This window comes from Leptidea sinapis, chromosome 40, assembly GCF_905404315.1.
Source record: "Leptidea sinapis chromosome 40, ilLepSina1.1, whole genome shotgun sequence".
NCBI classification, from domain to species: Eukaryota; Metazoa; Arthropoda; class Insecta; order Lepidoptera; family Pieridae; genus Leptidea; species Leptidea sinapis.
Window position 1 is genome coordinate 8,748,487 of NC_066304.1, and position 27,647 is coordinate 8,776,133.

The 27,647-nt window shown below is 37.2% G+C and overlaps 1 protein-coding gene and 1 long non-coding RNA gene across 3 annotated transcripts; one reads left to right on the forward strand and one right to left on the reverse strand.

Moving 5' to 3' along the window:
• LOC126976354 (leucine carboxyl methyltransferase 1) lies at positions 1-24,272 on the reverse strand. 2 transcript variants are annotated; one of them, XM_050824652.1, is made up of 4 exons: positions 23,943-24,272; positions 23,633-23,853; positions 13,707-13,890; positions 1-751 (listed from the first exon to the last, which is right to left on the reverse strand). In XM_050824652.1, exons 2-4 carry the CDS (start codon positions 23,849-23,851, stop codon positions 198-200), a joined length of 957 nt encoding a protein of 318 aa, XP_050680609.1. In that variant the 5' UTR covers positions 23,852-23,853; positions 23,943-24,272; the 3' UTR covers positions 1-197. The 2 variants fall into 2 exon arrangements, with proteins under 2 accessions (XP_050680609.1, XP_050680608.1); XM_050824651.1 differs by having other exon boundaries at positions 23,633-24,272.
• A 14-nt stretch (positions 24,273-24,286) lies between these two features.
• Positions 24,287-27,647, forward strand: LOC126976360 (uncharacterized). The gene is made up of 6 exons (XR_007731892.1): positions 24,287-24,487; positions 24,896-25,099; positions 25,362-25,445; positions 26,099-26,167; positions 26,623-26,707; positions 27,478-27,647. It is a non-coding gene; the product is annotated as an uncharacterized LOC126976360 (long non-coding RNA).

The window sequence follows — 27,647 nt, forward strand, 5'->3', positions numbered from 1 at the left end:
TTAATTAAATAATATGTATTTAGTAGACTAAAGACTAACGCTAAATATTTATACAAAAAATATAATACATTGATAGGTCAAATATTAGGTTTTGTGGAATAGAATTTATTTAGCAACGACCCGGTCGGTGCGAGGAGTCGTCACACGGGACGACAGAGAAATGCCGAGCGAGACAGAAGAGAGACACACCGCCGGAGCTAGGCGTGCAGGTCCAGGTCGGCGAAGATCTCGCCGCGCGAGGCCACGGTGAGCGCGTAGTGCGCGTGCAGCTGCTGCAGCAGCTCGCGCTCGTCCAGCGGCTCCAGGCGGTCGGCGCGCGCGCGGTCGGCGTCGGGCAGCGCGCGCCACACCTCGCGCATGTCCCACGAGCGCGCGCGGGCCCAGCCGGCCGCCAGCGCGCGCCGCGCCTGCGCGTGCGGCGGCCCGGCGGCGGCGGCGCCCTCCAGCGACACGCCGCGCGCGTGCAGGTTGCGCAGCATGACCTCCCCGAAGCGGTCGGCCAGGTTGCACTGCTCGTACAGCAGCAGCGCGGCGCGCGGGAAGGCGGCGGCCAGCTGCCGCAGCAGCGCGTCGCCCGCGCCCGGCCGCAGGTACACCAGCACGCACTCGGCCAGCAGCAGCGTGGGCGCGTCGGCCCGCGCCTCGCACGCCGCCAGCTGGCGCGCCACCTCGCGCTCGCAGCGCAGGTCGCACGCCGCCAGGTGGTAGCCGGCCGCGTGCACGTCGCCCGACCGGATCACCACCTCGCCGTCTGCACACGCATCACTAATTATTGACAAATCATTGACGGGTAAGTCGACGAATACGCGTGTTGCCGTGTTGTTCGTGTTCCGAATACAATTGTGCTGATGATGTATTATTCTGATATATCGTTTGTCATTGTGAATACCACACACACACCACACATCACACGCACACCACACATCACACAAACGCCACACGTCACACACACCCCGCACACACACCACACATGACACATGACACACACACACCACACAAAAGAGTAGACTCCACTGTAATGGGCGTATCTATTACCATCAGCCGTGCGTCCTGCTCGTCTCGTTCCTTATTGTCACTGGAATTGCTCTTTGCTTAGGTGCTGCACTAGGATCAACACGTTTAACTTTTCTGCTGATGTTTCAAACACTAATAACGGGAGTCATTCCGTCATTCGTAACTCGCCTCACCCGTTTTAAACGCGTAATATTATATTACGTCTTTACAGAACTCCTGATTCAAATATTAATGAATTTCTTGACAAATTGCCATTGTTATTATACAAATTCACCAATAAGAACAATAAAATTGTTGTTAAAAAGGAAACAAAATACAAAAAGATGTACAAAATAATTATAGACTACCATAATTTGATACTCCACAATAAACCGACCAGACAAAATGCATGCAGTGACCATCTTATTAGTAATATTAAAGAAACCAAATCAAAATTAGAACATGTGTACCTGTCAGACTATAAAACATGCCAAATCTTACACTTTCTAATGGAAGAAATACGAAAGAAAATTATGAATAAGTCTACAAAGAAAAGAGACTGAATTTCGAGATTAACTTTGAGTGAAGTGTTCACCAAGACTGAATGCGATGAAGCATTTAATTTGTTCTATGAAACCTATTTATTATTCTTCAAGCTATGTTTGGTGCGTCTGGTGTCGCACCAGAATAGCACCACCCCATCACATCCCGTGGGTATCGTAAGAGGCGACTAAGGGAAACAAACAACGGTGTATGGGCAGCAGTATCTTTCGTTAAGAAAACACACTACTTACTGCGATCGCCAACCCGCCTGCCAAGCGTGACGATTATGGTAAAAAAAAACCCCCAAATTATGACAGACACTATAAGAACCCCGGGCCCCAGTCCCCGGCTGCCCCGCTCGCGGTGGCCACGGTAGCAGCCACATAAGCGACGGGGCAGGGGGTGCTAAGAATCCCCAAGAAGTGCGGCAGCTAGGGTAGCGTACCTAATACTCAGAATTACTGAACGGTATTCGTTGAAGGTCATTCAGGTTTACGCTCCGACTTCGACACACTCAGACGACGAGCAAAACTGGGCAAACGAAGCGGCGATGAGTTGATGAGGCGATGAGTGGGGCAATTTGGTTATGGAAATCGGAAGTCCCGAGGCCAGATATGATATGATGAACTCCTTCTTCATGAAGCCAGAACAACGCAAATGGACTTGGATCAGCCCCAATGGTGCCACCAAAAATGAGATCGACTTCATTATGTCGACCAAAAGATATATATTCAATGATGTCAGTCAGCAGTGCGATGTTGTGCTGAGCAAGTGTAATTCCGTTTCATCGTAATATCTTATTCAAAAAGAAGTATTTAAACAGTAACAACTTGATATTAAGTGTGTTCTTTATGTTAACTATTATCTAAGCTGAACTACTAGTGCTATTAAACATAAAATCAGTTAGTTTAGTGCTTATTTTAAAGTAATCAAACATGAAATCTTGTGATTGATATTGTTGTGCGGTGACATTGTGTGTCCTTCAGCTATTAAGTTCAATGACCTCAGTTAATGTTGTGGTCAGTAGTGCAATATTAGATGCGTTATTTCATCATCTGTAATTAAGAGTCCTATTATGAATTGTCAACGCTCGCTTATAGTGTCCGAGCGCTAGTGTTCGTTTGCAATACACGAAATTATGGTTCACAAAACAATTTTGATACCTAATTAAAATTTTCGTAAGACATTTTTAACTTTATTTATTAAAACGGCTTTGGGTATGAGATGGAACAAAATTGCGAACCCACTACACTCACCCTGACCTCCAAATGGTCCGAAACTTGTCGGCACCCAAAACGATAAACCGTGAGTAAAGCCGTGTTAATTAAATAAAATTTTGATATTAGTCTGAATATGATAATATATATATATATTTTTTTTTTTTCAATCCAGAGTCTGAACACTATTAGGCAGTCAATCAGGGGTAATAAATGAAAACACCCAAAATTGTCCACAAATTAAAAATACATAATATATATAATATGAAAAATATATAATTGTATATATAAAAAAATATCCTTTCCTAATCCTAATAATGTTCTCTTGAATGCTTAGTTTTGCCAATGCTTTGGTTTCATTTTCTTTTCCATGTTTCACTGCAGGTACGCGATCAAGGGAGGATGTATAAAACATTCTTCACAAGAGGTGCAGAGTTCTGGTTTGGCCATTTTTGCAAATTTTACTAAATATTGACGCAGTTATAATACATCTACGCAATTCTAGCCATAAAGCAGTTTCGTCCTGCAAAATAGTGCTCCTTTCTAGTTCTTGCCGGTTTAAAGCTTGTTGCTTCAAATGATCTAAGAAAATCCTTTTTGCTAGTTCATATTGGTCACTGTCCATATCTGGACGTTCACAGTTTTGACCGTAGTTTGAGACTGTACTAGCAAAATTAAGCTTTCTGCGATGATGGGACTTTGTCAGGTTTTTTAAATTTTGAGGATGTCTTGCTTCTTCAATGCATTTCAGATACTTTCCTGGAGTTTGGTCGAAGACAAAATTCAAATTCAAATATTTTTATTCAACATAGGATTTAAAATCACTTATTGAACGTCAAAATCTACCACCCATTCAAAAGAGACTGCCTCAGACCTGAGAAGAATGGGCGCAAGAAACTCAGCGGGCTTATTTTTTTTTAATATAAAATATGGATTCCAATGTAATATCGTACAATAAACATTTATAATTAAAGAGCCTGAGGGTGTTCGCTTCATTCCCAGTCCGTGGTGTCATTAAGAAAATCGTTTATGCTATAATAACCTTTCCCACACAAACGTTTTTTAACAATTCTTTTAAGTTTCGTAACACATTTGTTTTGTACATTTTCTGGGATCATATTGTAGAAGCATATACATCGCCCAACAAAAGACTTACTAACTCGACCCAACCGAGTAGTAGGCATAACAAGTTTATGTTTGTTCCTCGTGTTAACATTATGAATGTCACAGTTTCTAGAAAATTCCTCAATGTGCTTATGAACATACAAAACATTATCAAAAATGTATTGAGAACCAACAGTCAAAATGTTTATTTCTTTAAATTTTTCTCTTAATGATTCTTTAGGACCTAGGTTATAAATCGCGCGAATAGCCCTCTTCTGCAGCACAAAGATAGTATTAATATCGGCCGCACTGCCCCATAACAATATACCATAGGACATAATACTATGAAAATAACTAAAGTATACTAATCTTGCCGTATCTATGTCAGTTAACCGTCTAATTTTCTAAACCGCATATGCTGCAGAACTAAGCCTATTCGCCAATCCTTCAATATGGGGGCCCCACTGCAATTTGGAATCAAAAGTAATGCCAAGAAATATAGCAGATTCCACTGGTTTTACCACCTCTCCATTTAATAAAATATTCGCATCTACATTTTTGACATTTGGCGCGGTGAATTTAATATATTTGGTTTTATGATTATTTAACAATAAGATATTGGCACTAAACCAGTACACGATGTCAGATAGAGCATTGTTTACTTCGTCATACAAAACTTGGCTTCGTTTCACTTTGAATATAAGTGAAGTGTCATCCGCAAACAATACCACCTTGTGTTTTTTTTCTACAAGGTTAGGTAGATCATTTATATAAATTAGGAAGAGGAAGGTAATAATTGTCTGGTGTATGCCTTGGCCAACTTTATGAAGTTTGCTGATCTGAGGCAATTTAATTCAGTTCATAATGTCAATGGTAGACATTTAGATCTTGTTTTTAGTGACTGCTACTGTTCCGTAAGTCGTCGCCCTCAACCGCCTGTTAAAAAATGCACATCACCCAGCTCTGGGGATATTATTTTCTATCCATAATTTACGATTAATTAAACCAAATGCTAGAATGATTCGACTTTTTCACCGTGCTAACTACGGAGAAATTAATAATGTATTGTCCGGGATTAATTGGATTGAATTATTGGATGGCCGTGATATCTTGGATGCTGTTAATGTTCTCTATGAAGCTATACATAAAATTGTAAATGATTTTATTCCAGTTAAAATTATAAGAAGTACAAATAAGTTTTCCTGCTGGTACCCTAAATGAATGGAAGTAATTAATGAAAAATTAAAATATCATAGGAAATGGAAAATTTATAACAGAATTTCTGATTATGATACGTTTAGTCTGTTGCATGATCGCGAGAAAAGGTTACAAACTAAATATTATGACTTGTATATTTCAAATTCTGAAAACAAAATAAAAAATTGTAGCAAATTATTTTGGTCATTTGACCGAGCGTCTCAACAACTCCTCCACTAATATCTCTGAGATTATGAATTTAAGCGAATTAACGGTAAGTGACGGAAATGATATTTGTTCTCTTTTTAGTAAATATTTTGAATCCGTTTATGAGTCACCAGTTTCTTAACCAACCATTATAATTGTGTAAGTGCTTCGAGTAAGAATAGATCTGATAGCATAGGATCGGTTTCACTTTCTCCTATCATAGTTAATAAATACCTCAGTAAACTGGATATAAATAAGGGATGTGGGCCGGATAGCTTGCCTCCTATTCTTTTGAAGACGTGTCGTAGCTCTCCATCTCTTCCTCTTTATTTAGTAATTCCAAATATCTATTTGTAGTGGCGTTATGCCTCAACTGTGGAAGCAAAGTTATGTGGTACCAGTTTTTAAATCAGGTGATAATCACAATGTGAAATTTTACAGACCTATATCCAAATTATGTACTATTGCTAAGCTTTTTGAAAAAATTATATTCGATTGTGTTTTTCCTATTCTACGACCATTATTATTCCTCAACGATTTCCACGATCTCCACAGATTTATTGCTAACGAAACCAGCATGGTCCAACTTATGTGAGTTTGTTCATCAGGTAACTACCGCAATGGATCAAGGCTTCCAGTTGGATGTTGTGTATACCGATTATTCAAAAGTTTTTGATAAAATCTGTCATCTAATCTTAATTCGTAAAATTGAATAACTCTAAAAACAGCTTAAAAACAACAAGGCACCGGGTGATGATGCAATTACAGCTGAGCTTCTGAGAGCTGGTGGTACCCCTGTACTTAAGACCCTCCAGAAACTATTCAATTCCGTCATCCTAGAGGGAAAAACGTCGCAAGCATGGCACAGAAGTACAGTGGTGCCTGTTCTTCAAAAAGGGCGATAAAATGCTTTTGAAGAACTATAGGCCCATATCACTTCTGAGCCATGTATATAAGCTGTTTTCTAGGATTAATCACGAATCGTCTCGTGCGCAGGCTCGACGATTTCCAGCCTCCCGAACGAGCCGGATTCCGAAAAGGCTTTAGCACCATAGACCACATACATACGCTGCGGCAGGTTATACAGAAGACGGAGGAGTATAACTAGCCACTATGCTTGGCGTTCGCGGACTATGAGAAAGCCTTTGATTCGATCGAGACCTGGGAGATGCTTCAGTCTCTCCAGAGGTGCCACATTCATTACCTATATATAATAATAATATTGACACACTTTTTACACAAATTATCTTGCCCCAAGTTAAGCATATATAGCCTGTGTTATGGGTTACAAGACAATGATATATTTAATACAATATACTTACTTAAACATACATAAATACATTTAAACATCCATGACTCGGAAACAAACATCCATATTCATCATATAAATGCTTGCACCTACCAGGATTCGAACCGTTATTATATTATCAACAAATTATAAACCATATATCGAAGCGTTGAAGTGTTTGTATAGAAACGCCACCATGTCAGTCCGTCTCCAGGATCAGATCTCGAAGCCTATCCGACTGCAGCGGGGAGTCAGACAAGGCGATGTCATATCGCCCAAGCTGTTCACCGCTATGTCTTTAAGCTTCTGGACTGGAACGGACTAGGCATCAACATCAATGGCGAATACATCACTCACTTTCAATTCGCAGACGATATCGTAAACATGGCAGAGACCATGGAAAACTTAAGCCATATGCTCGATGGCCTCAATACAGATTCCCAAGGAGTAGGTCTCAAAATGAACATGGACAAGACGAAAATCATGTCAAATGTCTATGTCGCACCTACTCCCATTACAATCGGGAACTGTAATCTCGAAATTGTCGACGAGTACGTATAAGTAATTGAGAAATCGCTGACCTCTTTGATAATAAAATATTTACGAATGTGACAGATCCCAATTATAATAATACTCATACTGATATTTGTTATGAACAAGTTAAATCAGAAAATAATTCTATTTATCTGACGCCATGCACTCACGATCATGTAGCAGCTGCAATAAAATCATTAAGAGATACCAAATCAACAGGTTACGATAAGATCTCTACCCAGCTGCTACAATATTGTAGTAGTAAACATCGGTAGCCTCAGCAAACAAGATGATACAGTAGCTTTACCTTATTTGTCGAATTAAATCTTTATTTTTTCCAGGAAAAATTCCCAGAAAAACTTAAATATCAAATCAAAAATGATCCCAAATTCGTTCTATGCATCCTCGAGAACCTCGGATACGATACCGGTATTGTTAAAATCATAATTTTGCGCGTCGGCCATCTTTTATTCCAAAAATGATGCCAAATTCGTTCTCTGCACCCTCGAGAACATCGGATACGATATACATATTGTTGAAATAATAACTTTGCAACGCGGCCATCTTGAATTTCTAACTTCCCTGAAGAACATACATACAACAATCCCGCGTGGCATAATACTCAAAATAACATTATGTACATTTTATTTAGTACTTTCCAAATTCCATTTACCTATTATATTTTAACAAAATACGCTGCCGCATCATCATCATTTTTTTACTATGATTCCCCATTTTGTACCCGAGATAAATGAACCGTCCTTGACAGTGGTCACAGGCGCACTGCTGGTATGAGCGAGCATGCAACCAAGGCGTCGCGTTTGGTTTATTACGAAATAAATAATTCACAAAGCGTACTGATAAAACCAAGGTGTAGCAAATATACACACAAACCAAGAAACATACAAACTTTCGCCTGTATACTATGAGTGTGATTTTTGATTAAAAAATAAAAAAAGATTTTTTAACAAAAAAATATAGTATGCACAAAAAAGTATAAAATAATTGGGTATTTTTATACAATCTAATTAATTAATGTAATTCTAGTTACGATTATTGTTATTTTTAGAATCGCCTTCCGCCGCGACCCGCTCTCGCCTCTCGCCTCCTCACGACTCAAGCACATCTCACCTATAACTATGTATGTAGTTACAAACCTACCATGGATGACACCGAAAATTACAATAATCGTAACTAGCATTAGATTAATTAATTAGATTGTATAAAAATACGCAATTATTTTTATACTTATTAGTGCGTATTATACCTATTTTTTTGGAATAGTGTTTTTGAAGTCGGTTGATTTTTGTTAAAATATTTTTATTTTTTGATTTTTAGTGAATTTGAAGTACACTAACTAACAATCTGTCGAAATATGGGTGGATATACTAAAATTTTCAATGCAGCAATGAACGTTTACAGACAGTTAGAACTTCTGCCACAGATCGCACCCTTATTGTAAGTCGTTAGGTCATCATATTGGACTACGACAATTACTTGACCATAACGATCATATGGTAGATGACTTAAATATCCGGATAGCATAAAAAAGATTCGGTCGAGTATCGTTAATTTCCTCCTAAGAATTGAAGAGTTCCGTTACTTTGTCATGGATTCCGTAATCAGTACCTAACCAAACTCTCACCAAACTATCTTTGAAGTATATCCTTTCCAATAAAAAAAGAATCATCGAAATCGGTTGACGCGATTATGAGTTATTTATTATTAATTAAAGACTTTTATGGTTTTCTCATGGCTGCCATTGTCAGAACTGGACAAAATAACAATGGGACCACACGGGAAGTACCAGCTTTCAAATAAAAAAATTATCAAAATCGGTTCACCCAGTCGATAGTTTTGAGGTAACAAACATAAAAAGAAACATACCGACGAATTGAGAACCTCCTCTTTTTTTGAAGTCAGTCAAAAAACCTCCGACTGAACAGACCTTGATCAGAATACAGGGACAGGCTGACAAACGTAAAACTTATAGTAACCTCATTTTCGTGATGGTTTAAAAGAAAACCATGATGTAATGAATTGTAATGAAAATATTTTGAATTTTGCTCTTCCAACTATCTGAGCTCGGGTAACTATAAGTAAGCTAGATCCTTTACACCCACCTCTGATTTCTGATTCAAATAGATAAAACAACCTTATAATTTGTGAAAAAGAAGCCTGAACCAGATTTAATTTCTTTAAAGCTAATTATAACGTAATAATATCTAGTCTAATAAATGTTAACTGGAGGGAAAAATTGTGTACAGATAAATGCGTAAATGAAATGGTGTATATATTTTATCAAGAAATTAACAAAGTCATAAATGATAATGTGCCCATTTACACTGTTAATAATTCAAATAATTTTCCGGATTGGTTTGACAGAAAAACAATAAAACTACTAAAAGAAAATGAAAATATTTAATAAAATAATTCACAATAATTATCCCGAATACTTAAAATTAACAGAAAAGAATATAATATGTCAAATCATTTTGAAAATATGTCAATGATAAAAAAGCTACAAAAAGTAATTCACCCCATGAAATGTATCGAGGTGATATAATTGCCATTGGTAGTCTAGGCGTAGCAAAACTTTTCGCCACACATTTTAGGTCACTTAATCAGACTTTTTTGCTCATTGTACCAATACAATAGCAACCCATGAATATAACAAAAAAATTATCAAGTTTTTCGTTACGCGTGTCGTTTCATGGTTTGCGAGGGTGTTGAAATAGATAGTGGTGTCAGAATGTAAATCCAAGATGGTGGCTGCATGAAATTTACAATTTATGCATTCGTCGTTTTCATGGTTTTTGAGGGTGCTCAAGCTGATAGTGCTAAAACAGATAGTGCTGTCAAAATGTAAACCCAAGATGGCGCCCGCATGAAATTGACAATTTTTTCGTCATGAGTGTCGTTTCATAGTTTTTGAGGATGTTGAAACCGATAGTGCTGTCAAAATGTAAATCCAAGTTGGAGCTACATGAAATTATCAACATTTTTATCATGGGTGTTGTTTTCATGATTCTTGAGGGTGTTGAAGCCGATAATACTGGACTTTTGAAATAAAATTGTGTGTTTACCGACACTCCCGAAAATCTGAAAAACGATACCCATACTGACTTTATTGATAATGTCACATTCGACATTTTATATATTGAAATGGTGTCATATTTGTAATTGACACTCCCGAAAATCTCGAAAATAATACCCAATTTGATTTTATTGTAAAAGTCACGTCCGCCATCTTGGATCTCAAAATAGATGTCATATTCGTTATTGACACTCACGTAATTTATTTATTTATTTTTATTGACACTCCCGAAAATCTCGAAAATAATACCCAAATTGATTTTATTGTAAAAGTCACATCCGCCATCTTGGATCTCAAAATAGATGTCATATTCGTTATTGACACTCACGTAATTTATTTATTTATTTTTATTTATTTATTTATTTATTTAATTCAGAGACATCTCCATCTATATTAGTAAATGTATTAGTAACAATATTTATTATGAACTACGTTAGTATTATTAGTGAAATATATTTATAAACCTAGAGCTAACTATATCCAGTGTTTCTGGAAGGAACAGTCAGCTCTGGCAGCAATCATCTTTAGGATGCTGTTACTGCTTACACGTAGACGCTGCAACATGGACACCGCTTTTTTGCGCATTATGGCATGGAAACCGTCCACACATGCCTCAGCAAACATTCCAGAAGCGCTACAACGCCACGGCAGCCCTAACAGCCTCCTAAACGCATTATTATATGTGACACGTAGAACGCTATAAGCCCCGCGCGAATATGACACACACAAGCTGCTCGAGTAAAAAGACTGGCAGAATGCTTTGAATAATAACGCTTTAACATTATTTGTACTTCGTGCAAACCTGCGGGCGAGCATATTACTCCTCACTGACAGCGCTAATACATATTATTAATAATAATACATATTATTTTCAAGAAAAACATTCAATTCAATTTAAAAATATTACATAACAGTCATCATGTAGACTATATTGCACAATGTATAGCTATCATACATACACCATACATATACCATACATCTTACGTTTTTTACGCTCCGCAACGCCCTATATGGAATTTCGTCGGTTAGAAAAATAACCCGACAACCCTATTGCTTCAATGGAGTGTACGCACACGTAGGTAAATATTTTATCAACAAGGCTTAGTTTCCCTACTGATACATAATATGTCTACTGCGTCAATGATAAGCAGCATAGTTTTCAATGTGGTAGATCTGTAGAATCTAATCTGTTTCATAATATTAATAACATCGCTCAATCCATTCAGTGCTTTCGACTAAGTGAAACGTAAAATCCTTCACTATGGCATTGGAGGAAAGTTTTTGATATGGTTCTTACAAATAGGTATCAATTTGTTTCTATTAACGGCGAGTCTTCATTCAAATTTATTGCTAATTCTGGAGTATCTCGGGGAATGATCTAATTTCGGACCTCTGCTATTTGCATTGTTTATAAATGATATAAGTTCATACATTATTTAATCAGAGTATTCATTAACAATGCTATATTACTTCAACAAGACTTAGGCCGAATTCTAGTCTAGTGTGATATTAGAAGTTCGAAATTCATTTTTTTTTTTAATTTAGCATATTTATTTAATCAAAATTATTACAATTATTATCGATACATTGTTGTCGTCTAAAAGGAAGGTCATTTATGCCTTTGCGATAGAACTGTGGTGATCTAGATTCGACAAACTGTGTGAAAGCCTTTGTACTGCCTCCTGAGAAGAAAACTTTTTATTATATAGAAAATTGTCCAAATCACGAAAAATTGGTAGTCCAATGGAGCAAGGTCTGGCGAATACGGAGTGTGAAAAATGGTTTCTAATTGCAGTTCCTGTAGAGTTAAAACAGTTTCTAGTGCTTTATGAGGTTTAGCGTTATCATGTAGGAATATAGGTGAAGATCGATTCATGAGTTGGGGCTGCTAGTTTTGATATCATTGTTCGAAGTTCGGTACAGTAGACATCCGCCGTTATTGCTTGACCAGATCGAAGAAAGCTATAGTAAAAACACCATGTATGCATTTTGGTAGTCTCACAACCAAACAGTTACCTTTAACTTTTTATTGGTAAACTTTGCTTTAAGACACTGTTGCGGCATTTGACCTAGTGTCAGCTATTGAATTTTTTACTTTAGGTTATCGTAAAGATTCCACTTTTCATCGCATGTCACAATTCGATCAAATATTCCTTCATTTCTGTACCGAGTCAACAAGGCAAACCAAATTTCAACACGCGTTTCTCTCTGCAGATCAGTCAAATCATGAGGCAAACATTGGATGGATCGGCTTCCACCATCTCTTTCAATTCATTGTTATTCACCTGTGTGTGTCTTCCACGTGGTTCGTCTTCAAACCAAAGTTTCTACATAGAAAGCGCTTAAACCAAAATCGCACATTGCGTTCATTAGCAGACCCCTTTCCAACCACAACTTTGAAACCTCCATGCAAAATTTGTTTTTTATCAATAAATAAATATAAAAAAGCTGTTTCTGCCGCGTTAGTTAGTTAGCGTCGGAACTCGTATTCAAAAATCACTCGAATTTTCGAAGTATCCATCTTTCTTGTCTAAGCTAAATAAAAAAAAAGCAACTGAAAGTAAATAATCGAATGTTGATTTAATAAGAAGAACCGGTACCGGTTAAATAGGTACCGTGTGAAAAGTTTCACTCAAAAATCTCAGACCATAAAGGTTCTATGTCAATTCGAAGTACCTATTACAATAAAACGGCAATTTCATACTTATCCTATATTATTAATAAAATGATTATAAATGTTCCGAAGTGCCATCACATATTATTTACCAGACATCGGTCCAGACATCAAATAACTTATAGTTCAAATAATGAAAATTTAAGAAAAGTAGAAGAAGATATTTGGGTGTAATTTTAGATTAAAAACAGAACATTACACATTACAACCCACCGCGGCTCTACAGACCAGCACATTGCCACAGGCTGTGCTCCATTTTTGCAACCTATCCTTATGCTGGTCCGTTGCATTGTGATACTATATGGTGCAGATATGTTCATAGCAAGCTCCATTGTAACGATTGCACCATTACAGCCCCAGTTTATTGCGTCACTCAAAGCAGCAGCAGACTATAAACCAGTTGTATCGATCATGGGTTGAAGGCCTTGACACAAAGGAACCAAACTGCAAAGCTCTTAAAATGAAAGTCAAGTGTGCCTCCAGGTAATATCCCGTCAATATAAGCCAATAACTTCCAAGTCACGATTCCAAAAATGCTTATTCTGTGTTCGCGAACGTAATGTCGAAAGTTGTCCTCAGTAACCAACTTCAGCCAGTCGTCCCCGCCGCCGCTGTGCATGGAGAAATAACGAAATGAACAAAACTAGGATTTAACTCAATTTTTTTTTCAAAGTGGCAATTTTTATTCAATTATTGAACGTCAGAATCTACCCATTCGAAAAGTGTGCTCAGAGCTCAGAAGAACAGGCGCAACAAACTCATCGGTTGATCTAATTATGATTTCAACTAAAATAATTTATACTCTGTGTCTACTGTCTGTTGTTAACATAATAATAGCATTAAGTCACTCACCTTCGTTGCATATCTTTTCTAGTAATTGTTTGTTACGTTTGATAATCTGGTACTTCTTCCTAACAACAGCCGGAAAATCAAGCTCAATGAAGTTGGCCACGGCTTGGGTTGTGTCTTTCAGGCGCCAGTACAGAGTGTCAAATCCACATCCAAGATTTATTATTTGACACTTGGTGTCACATCTCTGAAATTATGGTTTAAAAAGCATTAAAATTTTGAACATAATATTTTAGAAGTGCATCAATGATTCCGAATAAAAGTTCAGTCACAATTTAATTAAATAACCTTAATAATCATGCAGAGCATAATAAACCGCCAGCTCTGGGTATACCTAGAGGGTCACCAGTTGATCAACGACCGACCGATTCACATTTTGGCCAAATAGTATTTCGATTCATAACGTAGTCCCTGTTGGTATAACGACCAGAGGGCCTACCATCAACTTTTAATAAGCGATGCGATTCCGATGCAGTTCAGTTTAGGTACCTAAACTAAATCACTAAAATTCGTACCATGAAGTGCCTTTTACTGAATGGCGTTTGGATCGCTTATGAAGAATGAACGTCAAAAATTTGTCTGTGGCCCGCGGTGTGAGAAATAGATGACGCTCTACAGTCGTTGCATAAATTTGTCTCTCTTACTCGAACCATATGCGTTGCGTTTCGAAACCTAAAATGATATGATTTTAGTGGTTTATTTAAGTAGAAAATACTAAAATAACATTTTAAAATTGCACTTTATAGCGTCAAATTATAAACCATTAAGACTTTTTTTGTACTTATTAAATAATAGTAATATAAATAAATAAAGTTCTTTGAATTACAAATTAAATGTTTGCTAAGGTGTTTTCGTAAAATAACGAGTTATGAACGGAGGAACATCAATGAAGGTGCCATTGATGTTTGATTTGACAGGAGCACAGAGTACATTTTTTTTAATTCATTATTGCGAACAGGCCCGGACCCTTACTGCCTCGTCTTCAGTATTTTCATTTTCGGTATTTTTTTTCAGTATTTTGTTTAACAAAAAAGTCCAATAAAGCATTCTCATCTCATCTTTCATCAATAAAATTTTCCGTTTCTGTATGTTTTCACTATTTTTTAAAAGTTATTAACAACACGATTCACTTTCCTCTAAGGAAGTAGCAACTTTTTTTGAATCGCTCACTTTGACACATAAGCTATCCAGTTTAGGTTGAAATATTACCTCATGGTACGGATGAATGAACGAACTTAATCAGTTTGCGATTAAATTGACATCATTTTTGACATTCAATTGACATCATTGCGATTTAATCAGTTGATTTGACATAAACCTAAATTAGATAGCTCTAATCACGTCGTGGTACGAAATAGCAAAGCAGTTCATTTTAGGTTGTCAATTGAATCGCAATAAGAATTCTTGGTAGGCCCGCAGGACAGAACTAATAGAATGCTTCGAGATAGACATTTTCTAAAATTCGATAACACAATTTAAGAAATTCTCGCAGGAGACAATAAAAAATCATCTTAGAGTAGGTAGTTCATTGAAGTTATGTAAAATATAAATTTAATACAATTATTTAATATTTAATAATTAATTTTAATATTTGTTTTTGTTTGTTGTATTAATTAGAATTATAATTTGCTGCTATTATTGTAATGAAATCATTTTTATTTATTCTATTGTTGGTAAATTTTTTAGCCTGTTATAAGTAAAAAATTGTAGATTTTTTTTATGGAATAGGAGGACAAACGAGCGTACCTGTTGTTAAGTGATCACCACCGCCCACAATCTTTTGCAACCCAGAGGAATCACAGGAGCGTTGCCAGCCTTTAAGGAAGGTTTACGCGCTTTTTTTGGAGGTACCCATGTCGTATAGTCCCGGAAATACCGCATAAGGAAGTCCATTCTACAGCTTTGTAGTACGTGGAAGAAAGCTACTTGAAAACCGCACTGTGGAAGACCGCCACACATCCAGATGGTGGGGATGATATCCTAACTTGTGGCGTGTCGTGCGAAGGTGGAATTCGGCGGCAGGAATCAGGTTAAACGGCTCTTCGGAACACTCCCCGTGATAAATGCGGTAGAAGACACACAATGAAGCGAGATATCTACGCACCGCCAAGTGATCCAGCCGTTCACAGAGCACTGGGTCCCCGACAATTCGAGCTGCTCTACGTTGCACGCGGTCAAATGGATCGAGCTGATACTGGGGTGCGCCAGAACAGAGATGAGAGCGATACTCCATATGTGGCTGGAACTGCGCTTTGTAGAGCGCTAGAATGTGGGCCGGCTTGAAGTATTGCCGTGCTCTATTAATGACGCACAGTTTCTTCGATGCCAATTTGGCTTTGCCTTCCAGATGGCCACGAAATTGGCAATCGCTCGAGATTTCGAGACCCAGTATTCCGATACTAGGCGAGGCTTTAAGGGAAGTGCTGTCGAAGAGCGGTGATACGACAAATGGGGTTCTTTTAGTGGTGAACGCGCAAACTTGAGACTTCTGGGGGTTAAATTGGACAAGGTTCAATTTACCCCATTCGCTACCTTCTCAAGAAAAGGACTCTATAGAAGACACAAGTTTCTCAAGGCACTGCTCGACGATTTCCCGAGAGAGACCTGCATGGCCCGTGTATACGGCATCACCAGTGCTGTCGTCTGCATAGCAATGTATGTTGGAGGTGTCCAACATATCATTGATATGCAGAAGAAATAGCATGGGAGATAGCGCACAACCTTGGGTCACTCCAGCATTGACGGGCTTCGCTTTCGAGCAATATCCGTCGTCAACGACGTGTATGCTGCACCCAGTGAAGAAGCTGGAGGTCCACTTGCACAAGCTCTCGGGAAGCCCAAATGATGGAAGTTTTGAGAGGAGCGCCTTGTGCCATACACGATTAAAGGCCTTTGCTATATCCAGGCTAACTGCCAGGCTTTCCCCTTGCTTTCAATAGCCGCCACCCATCTATGTGTTAGGTATACCAGAAGATCACCTGCCGACCGACCATGGTGAAAGCCGTACTGTCGATCGTTGATCAACTGGTGACCCTCTAGATATACCAAGAGCTGGCGGCTGATTATGCTCTCCATGATTTTGGAGAGCAGGGAGGTAATAGCAATAGGCCTGTAGTTTGCCGAATCCGAACTGTCTCCTTTTTTTTGGATCGGATGGACAAGGGCTGACTTCCATGAGTCAGGGACTACGCATTTTGAATAAGAGTGCCGGAATAAACGCGTTAGCACCGGCATCAACTCAGGGGCACACGTTCTAAGCACGATTGAAGAAATGCCATCCGGCCCGCTCGGCTTCCCGACGTCCAACGAAAACAGAGCTCACCTAACAGTTTTCTGTCTGAACTGTACTTCAGGCATAGAGCTCTGACACCGCGGGATGGTCGGCGGTGTTTTTCCGTTGTCGTCAAGAGTCAAGCTGGAGGCAAAAAGAGCGCACAGGAGATCAGCTTTCTCTTTTGCCGTATGGGCCAGGGTGTCATTCCTCATGTGCAATGGGATGCTAGGATAGCCTCCAGTCCTCGACACTAACCTATGCGAAACATAGCGGCACCAGGCCGCTACTACACGCCGGTATTCTGTGCGAGTCTGGTCCGATTGTGCTGACGTCATAAGACGGCAGCGTGACTCTCCCACTTCTACAAAGTCCTTAGTCACCTCTTCCGACACCCATGGGCCTGGGACTCCCCTATTCTTTTTACGCCCCGGGGAAAGTACAGGGCAAAAGAATCGTTTAATTATTATATTATTACTATAAAATCAATAATTTAATTATGTATGTATTGTGATTTTATTTGATTCGATTTAATTGTGATTTAATTTTTAATATGTCATATAATGGTGTCTGAATTTTTAAAACATAGACATTTTACTTTTTAATTTGCTTTTTACATGAGAATGTTATTTGCGCCTGTAATTGAAGTAGCACTCAACTTGTATTTTTGTCTATTTTTTTTTGCATGAATTAGTGTATACTTTGTTGGTGCAATAAATAAATAAAGAAAACGACACTTTAAAGTCCTTTTTAATATGGAATGGACGCTATTTCAGGTCGAATTTATATCACCAAATACTATATATCATACTACACACATCAAAAAAGTCTAAGCAACATGTACTAATTTAAATTTTAGGATGGTTTTTCACGTTGCATTTTATTTTTAAAATAATATTTTTAGTGTCCTATGATGTAAAAATAACAGCTGTTGTATTTATAAGTTCTTTTAATAACAGAAATTAACAATTTTAGAATATACTGCAGAAACTAAGGTGCAAAAGAAACTAAAAATTTTTTCAACAAAATGAAATTTCTAAATAAGATGAATTTATTGTGAAAGATTAGGATAATTTAATACAAAGTATGGCCTCCTCTGCTATTTAGAACTTGTCGGCAACGATTCATTGAATTAATGCGACTGTTTATGTCATCTTGCGGTATTCGCTCCCAATGGAATTGTAGCAATTCTTTCAGCTGTTGGGTCGTTGTCACTCCGTCCAGGTCCTTCAAAACACGTCTCTGGAGCATGTCCCATGCGTGCTCGATGGGGTTGAGGTCTGGCGATTGTGCAGGGCAGGGCAATACCCAGACGTTCTCCGTTGATAAACATTGACTGGTTCGCCGAGCTGTATGTGAACGCGCATTGTCATGCATTAACGTAAAATCGGAGCCAAAGATTTGTGCAAATGGATGGACATAAGGTCTGAGAATATCCTCAACGTAATTTTCAGCGTTCATGTTTCCATTTACAAAAACGAGCTCAGTTCGCCTGTTCTTCATAATACCCGCCCATACCATAACTGTTGAGCCCTGTATGGATGAACTTCCTGAATGCACCTGAGACTTTCAGTATTTCCGGGCTGACGGTACATTCGCACCCTTCTTGTATCAGGCCTAAACCCGAAGCGCGACTCATCGAAAAACATAATTTTATCACATTGTTCCTGGGATGGACCCCGGAACTACGTTCTCTACACCATTCATTTCGACGAGCACGATTCCCATGACGTATCGGTGGGCACCTAATTGGGCGTCGAGCTCGTAGGCCGTACTCATGCAGTCAATTTCGCACAGTTTGGGGACTTACATCAACCCCACTTGAATTGTGTAGCCTCAAACTTATCTCTGGAGCAGTTAACATCGGCTGGCGCCTTGCAGTCAGTTGTACGTCCCGGTCTTGCCGAGTGGTTTTATGGCCTGTATGCTGTTCAGCGGGTTCCCTTGTATTATTGTAGCGCTGCCAAAGACGACAAATAACAATTCTATGAATGCTAAAATGCCGAGATACTTGAGATTGATTACTTCCCGCTTGCAACATCGCTACAGCTCTTTGCATTTCATTTACCGTCAAATGACGTCGCCCCATAACGTATAAATGGTTGGTATAATTACTCAGAATACAGAACAAACCAGAAGGAGTGTTCAATCACATTTGTACGCAGAGTGTGCTAAATGCCTCCCCGCCCGCGCCTCACCCGCCCGAGTAGTGTCGCCAGGCACCAGCCAGGTATCTTTACCGCTTTTGTGGTAAAATGAAAATGTCATGAAGGAACGACTAGCTAAGTTATTTGGTGAAAACGTTAAATAGGTAAAATTTAATATAAATTCGAAGTATAATTACATTAGTAAAAACTGTCATTGCGCAGTTTATTAACAATAAATAAACTGGATGTTTATATTGTGAAAGAAATAATTTGATATATCTTATTTAACGATGTTAAGGAGTAATGTTTATATGATACCTACATATAAAAAAATATACTTGGGCTTTACTTACTACTGGGGCTTACTTACTTTGAATTCGGTGCTGGAGAAAGAAAAGGCGCTATGTTTCAGTATATATAGAATTTATTAAATACAACTAATAAATGTGAAAATATTAGGCAAAAGCGAAAAGTGCATTAATGTACTTCACTTTATTTTAGTTCCTTTATGTAACTTTATTATCATATTTCCTTTTATAAATTTTAAATGAGTCTTGGCACTTTTAAAAAATATGTATTTTAAAAAATTATTATATTTATTAACTAGGTTAGGTAGGCTAATAAGTCTGTAATTAATTTTATTTGTAATAAAGAATATTTGAAATTGAATTGAAAAAATGGTAGTTTCTAGCTCATACCGAGAAAACGTTTAGAAAAACGCTTAAATTTCAGGATAATACAGTACTTGAAGAAGCACTTTTCACTTGGTTTTTAGAGCAAAAATGTTTTTAGAGAAAAAGCCAGATTCTTCCATAAAAAACTAACAGGGTCTGATTTCAGTGCAAGTAGGGTGTGGCTGGATAAGTTTAAAAAAGCGCCATGGCATACGGCAGCTGAAATTGTCCGGTGAGAAGGTCTCTAGTTATTCCCGCATTCTATTCAAGCATTCCAAGAAAAGTTTTTGAAAGAGATAGGAGTGAAAACCTTTGTACTGAACATATCTACTGTGCAGATGAATCATGTTTTTTTTATGGAATAGGAAGACAAACGAGCGTACGAGTCACCTGGTGTTAAGTCATCACCGCCGCCAACATTCTCTTGCAACACCAGAGGAATCACAGGAGCGTTGCCGTCCTTTAAGGAAGGTGTACGCGCTTTTTTTGCAGGAACCCATGTCGTATCGTCCGCACGCAACAACCGCACTGTGGAGGACCGCCACACATCCAGATTGTGGGGATGATATCTTAAGTTGTGGCGTGTCGTGCGAAGGTAGAATTCGGCGGCAGGAATCAGGTTAAACAGCTCTTCAGAACACTCCCCGTGATAAATGCGGTAGAAGGCACACAATGAAGCGACGTATCTATAACGCCAAGTGATCCAGCCGTTCACAGAGTACTGGGTCCCCGACAATTCAAGCTGCTCTGCGTTGCACGCGGTCAAATGGATCGAGCTTATACTGGGGTGCGCCAGACCAGAGATGACAGCAGTACTCCATATGTGGCCGGACCTGCGCTTTGTAGAGCGCTAGAGTGTGGGCCGGCTTGAAGTATTGCCGTGCTCTATTAATGACGCCCAGCATCTTCGAAGCCAATTTGGCCAATTTGGCAATCGCTCGAGATTTCAAGACCCAGTATTCCAATACTAGGCGAGGCTATAAGGGAAGTGTTGTCGAAGAGCGAAGATACGACAAATGTGGTTTTTTTAGTAGTAAACGCGCAAACTTGAGTCTTCTTGGGATTAAATTGGACAAGGTTCAATTTACCCTATTCCGCGACCTTCTCAAGAGAGGACTGGATAGTAGACACAAGTTTCTCCCGGCACTGGTCGGCGATTTCCCGAGAGAGACCTGCATGGCCCGTGTATACGGCATACCAGTGCTATGCATTGTCTGCATAGCAATGTGGATGCTGGATGTGTCCGACATATCATTGATATGCAGAAGCAACAGCGGGGGAGATAGCACACAGCCTTGGGTCACTCCAGCGTTCACTGGCTTCGGGTTCGAGTAATTACCGTCGACAACGACCTGTATGAGCTGGGCGCAGCAGTGAGTAAGCTGGAGGTCCACTTGCATAAGCTCTCGGGAAGCCCAAATGATGGAAGTTCTTGGAAATGCCAGGCCTTCCCCATTGCTTTCAATAGCCGCCGCCCATATATGTGTTAGGTATACCAGAAGGTCGCCTGCTGACCGACCATGGGAAAAGCCGTACCGTCGGTCGTTGATCAACTGGTGACCTAGGTAAACCAGCTTGCGGTTAATTATGCTCTCTATGATTTTGGAGAGCAGGGAGGTATTTTGAAAGGCTGTGCCAGATAAACCTTTAGCCTTTTCAACTGAAACTAGAGCACCTGGATTGAAGGTATCTAAAGAAATAATCACTTTTATACCTTGTACAAACTGGACAGGGAATCATAAATTACCGTTGCTACTCGTCGGGAAGGCCAAAAAGCGAAGATCTTTTGGATCCGTAAAATTACTGGTGCATAATCAAGGACAAAGGTGTGCTTGAGTAACTAGATATATTTACCTGGAGTGGTTCAGAAGACATTTGTTCATTTGAAGAAATTATGTCTACCACAAAGAGCATTATTACTAAATTATTTATTTATGAATACGGCTTTACTCACGTTTTTGTTGGTGTCAGTACTAACTAATTTCAGACCATTCGGAAGTCCTTCATCAGGGTGAGTGTGGTTTAATAATTTAAGCATTATTACTCCTCGGTAATGCACCCGGACATCCAAATGCTGAAGATTTGACTACAGAAGATGGCAAAATTTCTGTACTATACATGTCACCAAACTGCAACTCCTTGATTCAATCAATGGATCAAAATGTAATTGAAAATGTCTAGATATATTACAAGAAGAAACTACTGATTTGAGTTCTTGCACAGCTAACATTTAACACTATTTAATAATGATGTTATTAAACATCACAATTAAAGACACAATTTTGCGCAGGAGTGACAATGACATGTGACCACATGTCTTTCCTCAAAAAATCTTGGAAACCTCTATGGCCCGATAAATTCAATGCAATAGAAGATAGATCAGAAGAAAACAATGGCTTCAACACGGAAGATGAGCCCGCTCAGTCTTCTACACAATACAGAAGAAATCATTTCCACTTTCTTTACAATCAGGGAAGAGGCACACCCATTACTGATTATGAGATGATAGCCCAATTTGTGCAACAGACTAATGAGTCTGGAAATGAGGAGTCTTTTGTTGACAATACTTCTGCTTTAAAATTCACAAGCTATATTGGTACTGAATACTTATTTGGATTGGGCTGATGAAATGACTTGTATTTATCTTTATCCATAAAGATGATGCTGTGTTATATGAGGGACAAAGCCTTTTTTTGGTTAATTTATAGAACCCGCCTAACCAAAATTGATGACTTTATGAATAAGTAATGTATTTTGTGGTATATATAATATGTATCTTATAGTACCTCAATAAATATATATATTATTATTGTCAAAATATACTTGCATTTTTTAACATACTATAATCGAACACTCCATGAGTCTAACAGGAGTTAGTTTTTGGTAGTTTGGATTATCTAGGTTCTACTGTAAATAATGTATATGACACCAGAGTTGTAGTTGTTTCTCTTTGGAAACTTTTTGGAATAAAAAGCATTTATTTTCTCAGAATTGATTCCTTTAGAATTCTTTGTCATTTCTAATATACTAGATACTACTACCGCTGAGAGAGAAGAAGCGGCACAAGAAACTCTCCAAGCATTCCTTTTTGCACACTTAATAAAAATATACAATATTGTTTGTACTTCAACTGTTGTTTGGCATTGACTCATCATAAATATTTTTTGATAGAACTGGTATATTTAAGATGTAACAGTAACATATTACCTATGACACTCTTTTTGAAAAGTGATTTGACAATTGACAATATCTCAACTCATATCAATATTTAGTTAAAAGACTCTTCAAATAATTATTATTGTATTTGAAATTCTGAATGAAAAATATTGAGATTTTGTTCTAACCTATTGTATTTCATTGTAATGACAATTATAGATATTCACCTCCAATTGTAATATGTAATAAGTATAAAAGAACATGGAAAAAGTTTGTGGAAAATCTCTCCTCAGATCCACTCTACAATAATCAAATTAACAGTAAAGTACATTTAAATAATATGTTTACAACAATAAATTGTGTTTTAATCTTTTTATGTATAAAATGAACTACTAATATTTTGTATATGAAGGAACGAAGGACTACAAGAGTTCTAAATCTTTATTTCATTTTAATCTTTTAAAGTATTTTATTACACAGCTTGATACCAAAAAACAGAAAGTTCTATTGAGAGGAGATATCTGCAACTTATGTATTTACTGCCTCATCTATTACATACACTAGTCTTTATTGAACCTTATACACTTTTTCTCAAATGAGCCCTTCTAGAGCTTTGCAATATTATTTGTTTTTTCATAGAAAACCTAAAAATAAAAGATAAAAAAAAATTTTGGTGCTTACTTCTAGAAATTGGTGAATAAACATCTCCATTGCTTTAACCCTTGCATAGTAGCCGCGATTTATTTCTGGAGCTTTTCTATCGACATGCTTGGCAAAATATTTGATATAATCATCCTTCCAGTATCCCAGTTCAACTGCACACCTCTTACATTCTGTGGCGTCTGTGTTTGTCGCAATTATAGCTTCGTCTTCAACAGTCCAGGACACAATGTTATCCATCGCTGTTTTAATATAACATTAAATAATAATCGAATTAAAAATACATTTGCACTATACCAGCAAAACGAAATAAATCCACTGATACACATACATTATACTATTTTGCATATAATATGTATACAATAACTTATATTTTGTTCACAGTTTACACAAATAGAGTTCTTATAATATTTTGAACCAGAAAATTTAATATATTAAAAATGGCTTTAGATTTATGTACTTCAACATATTATTTGGATGAACACAAAAGGAAATTTTTGAGTTTTGACAGTTATGGACAGATCAGGGGTGGGACAGTCGCCTTAAAATTACGTTTTCAGAAAACTGTAGTGCCATCTGATAGTTGGCCCCAAAATTAAAGCTTTGTCAGCTGTCACTCGCTTTGAAACCTGCCCACTGGTCATAAAATGGCGGCTACTCTCGTGTTTTCCATTTAGCATATTTTTGGTATTGAAATCAAAGTGTATGTGCGTCGAGTCGAGCCTTGTTTTCCTCCGCCTTGCTGTTGCGAATTCACTCCAAAAATCTCCTTATTCTGTGTATTTCTACTTTTTGTGATAGAGACACTTTTGTTTGTGGAATTTATGAACTTTGGTGTAATGCCGAGACGTTGTGCTTTCGGTTGTGCGCTCCGTGGTAAGTAAATTATTCTCTTAAACCTTAACAGTATAGTTTATTGACTAATCTTGTGATAAATAAAGTATCATATAAGGTTTGTTCTACTCTCAGGTTCTACTACCGGTCCGTAGATTGAATTTGCAATCATGGTTAAAACTATTATAAACATACTGGTTTTCTGTATCTTGCCCCAAAGATTAAACTCCAATCCCCTTATGTCAGACTTCAGACTTTCCCTGACTTATATGGTTGAATAATAATTGACAGCTGTGCTGGCTTCTGACACCATTTTTATCAAGAGAAAAGTCAATATATGAGTCCAAAATCTAATACTAGCCCAATGGTCATAACACTAGGTTATCACAATTTATCTGATGGCTTTAATAGTCACTCAATTTATTTAATTATGTTATTTATTATTTTCAGAGATTCCAATGCATCGTTTCCCAGATGCTGTCAAATTTCCTGAGCAGTTTAAAACTTGGGTCAGTCTTGTTGGTGGAAACCCTTAAACATCTGATTTTGAATGTTATAAGAAGAAGAGAATTTGTGATATACACTTTTCTGACAGACACAGAAATCGTAATCAACGGCTAAGCACATTGGCAGTTCCGATGCTTCATCTGCCTGGTAAGTCCCCTAATTTAACACATATTGAGTTAATATTCGATTCTATTCCTTATTCTGTCAGATTTAGTCACACCACTAAGAATCTTTGTTGAGTTGATGGTTTTTTTGAAGGTATATTGTATCATTCTGGAAACACCTGATTTTCTTACACAGTTGTGATTACAAAATTCAATGGTTGCATTTCTAGCTGAAACTGGTTCATTATCAATGATAATCATTTAATAATGAAACATAATCTTTACATATTCACATTATTTTTCAGGACAACTACAGAGTCAAGTAATCTTAGGACAAGCTTCATCCACACAACATTTACTGCCTACAATAATACAGCAAGACTGTTCAGGTAAATAATTTTTAAAACTTATTTACAATGTCGTAAAGGTTACTATAACATAAGTGACATTCTTAATGATACCAGAGAAATGGCATGGAGCGGCCACCCTCAGGGTATTAAATAATAAATTTTATTGTATGATTTAACATTGTAACCATATTTTTATGCAAAAAATGAAGCCCGCTGAGTATCTTATGCCCTTACTTCTCAGGTCTGAGGTATACTTTTTCCAATATGTAGTATTGACTTTCTGTAAGTGATATTATATCCTATTTCGAATAAAATATTCAGAGAGAATATAAAGGCAAACTCATTGCTGATAAAAATCTGTCAAAATTTAGCCTAGAAATGGGCATTGACAATTTGATTTTGTTCTGCTTTTAATCCTATGTCTTTTATGTTTCTTCTTAAAATTATTGATATTTATGGACATATACATAAAAAATTTTGATGTATTTCTTGGTTGTAATTTTAAAATCTTGGGCCCATAAAATGTTATTGATTGAAAATCCCACATTTGATCTTGATCTTAATGTCATGTTTTCATATAATATAGTCTTCATAATTTCATTTCATTTACATAAGATTTTACAAATCACAATAAAAGTTCTCCGGTGGCATACAAATAATCATTAATCTATAATTATGTTTATTATTTACAGAGCCATATGTGAGCAACTTTTTTTTAGAAAAAGCATCAACTTCAACAACATTCCTACCTGTAGCTGCAGGTAAAATTCACATATTTTTTTCAATTTGTTGGCTATTATCAATAATAATAAATATATAAATTAATGATTATATTTTGTTTTGAACACATACCAAAATATTATATAATATTATATATTTCTATCTATTATACACAACTAAACCATAAATAAAAACAAAATTTTATAATTTTAAATTTTGTGAGTAGTGTCGGTATGTCTTTTTTTCTATAATGGTTTTGTTTGACAGCTTATTTCAACTTGTGATTTAATTTGAGCTCTAGACTTTTAAGAAATGATGCCCTGGTTCTACATTTTCTGAGTGCTACTTCATTATGATTTGATTTTTTGGTTTTTTTTTTATTTTTCTCCATTATCGTCTGATTGAAATTGACGATTGAAATGATTTGAAAAGTATAGTTAAAATTCACTCTGACAAAGTGGGCAACAAACTACATAAGTATTATTTCCAATTTCAGATGCATCTCAACAATTTACTTCAGCAAGGTGCTTGATGCTGGAACATAATTATAGTTAGCAAGCCTAAAGGAACAGCTGGAAAAGGTATTAATATTATTATACTAATATTACAAATGGGAAAGATTCTGATTTCTTTTGAAAATATTGTTTTTATACTTTTTTATCCAAAAAGTGCTGAATATATTTGTGTGAAATTTGGCATAATTTATGATCTTTTGTTTAGGTGGGCAAAGTAGTTCCCTCATAGTCCCGGAGCTGGGGACAAAAATCAGCAAGATTCTTGTAATGGCCCATCATTTATTTTGTAGTCAACAAAGTTAGGGAGTAGCACACCTGATAATGGCGGGCTTTGATGTAATATTACAACACTCATAAGAAATTAAACATAATAAGAAATTCGAAAGGTCTTTATTTAACAAAGATTAACCATAAATGTGACAGTAATTTTATAACAGTAGATTAATGCATGACATGACATAAGACTTTTGAGCCAAATGTCTTTTTTGATGAAGGCTGCATTGGTACCTGATAGGATTGAGAACAGCTAATGTCCGTGTGGGAATGAAATTTTGAATAAATTTTATTCATTACTAGCTGACCCGACAGACGTCGTGCTGTACATATTAGATTCTTCTTCTTATCAAAACCTTTACTGGACTTCCACAAATATTCAAGACCGAAATTAGCCAAATCGATCCAGCCATTCTCAAGTTTTAGCAAGACTAACGAACAGCAATTCTTTTTTATATATATAGACTTTAAGACTGAATCCCTTTTCATATTGTCCATTTATTTAATACCATATAATACATATATTATACTATACAATTTCTAAATTAAACATTCTTTCACAGATCTAATGGCTCCACAGTGCACAAAGATCAAGCATCTTCAAGCAGAAATATCGCGCCTGCGAAAAAAAGGACAATCTTTCAAAGCAAGGTTAAAAGGTGATGCAGATCGATCAATCGAATTTTGTCCGGAAAATTAACATATTATGTGGGTGAAGACGAAACAAAAACAG

Coding starts and splice junctions, on each gene's coding strand:
- LOC126976354 (XM_050824652.1), bottom strand. CDS start 23,851: ATGGATAACATTGTGTCCTGGACTGTTGAAGACGAAGCTATAATTGCG. Junction 13,891..23,632: donor TTATTCACCAATTTCTAGAA/GTAAGCACCAAA, acceptor CCATAATTTCAG/AGATGTGACACCAAGTGTCA. Junction 752..13,706: donor AGAAAAGATATGCAACGAAG/GTGAGTGACTTA, acceptor ATGCGTGTGCAG/ACGGCGAGGTGGTGATCCGG.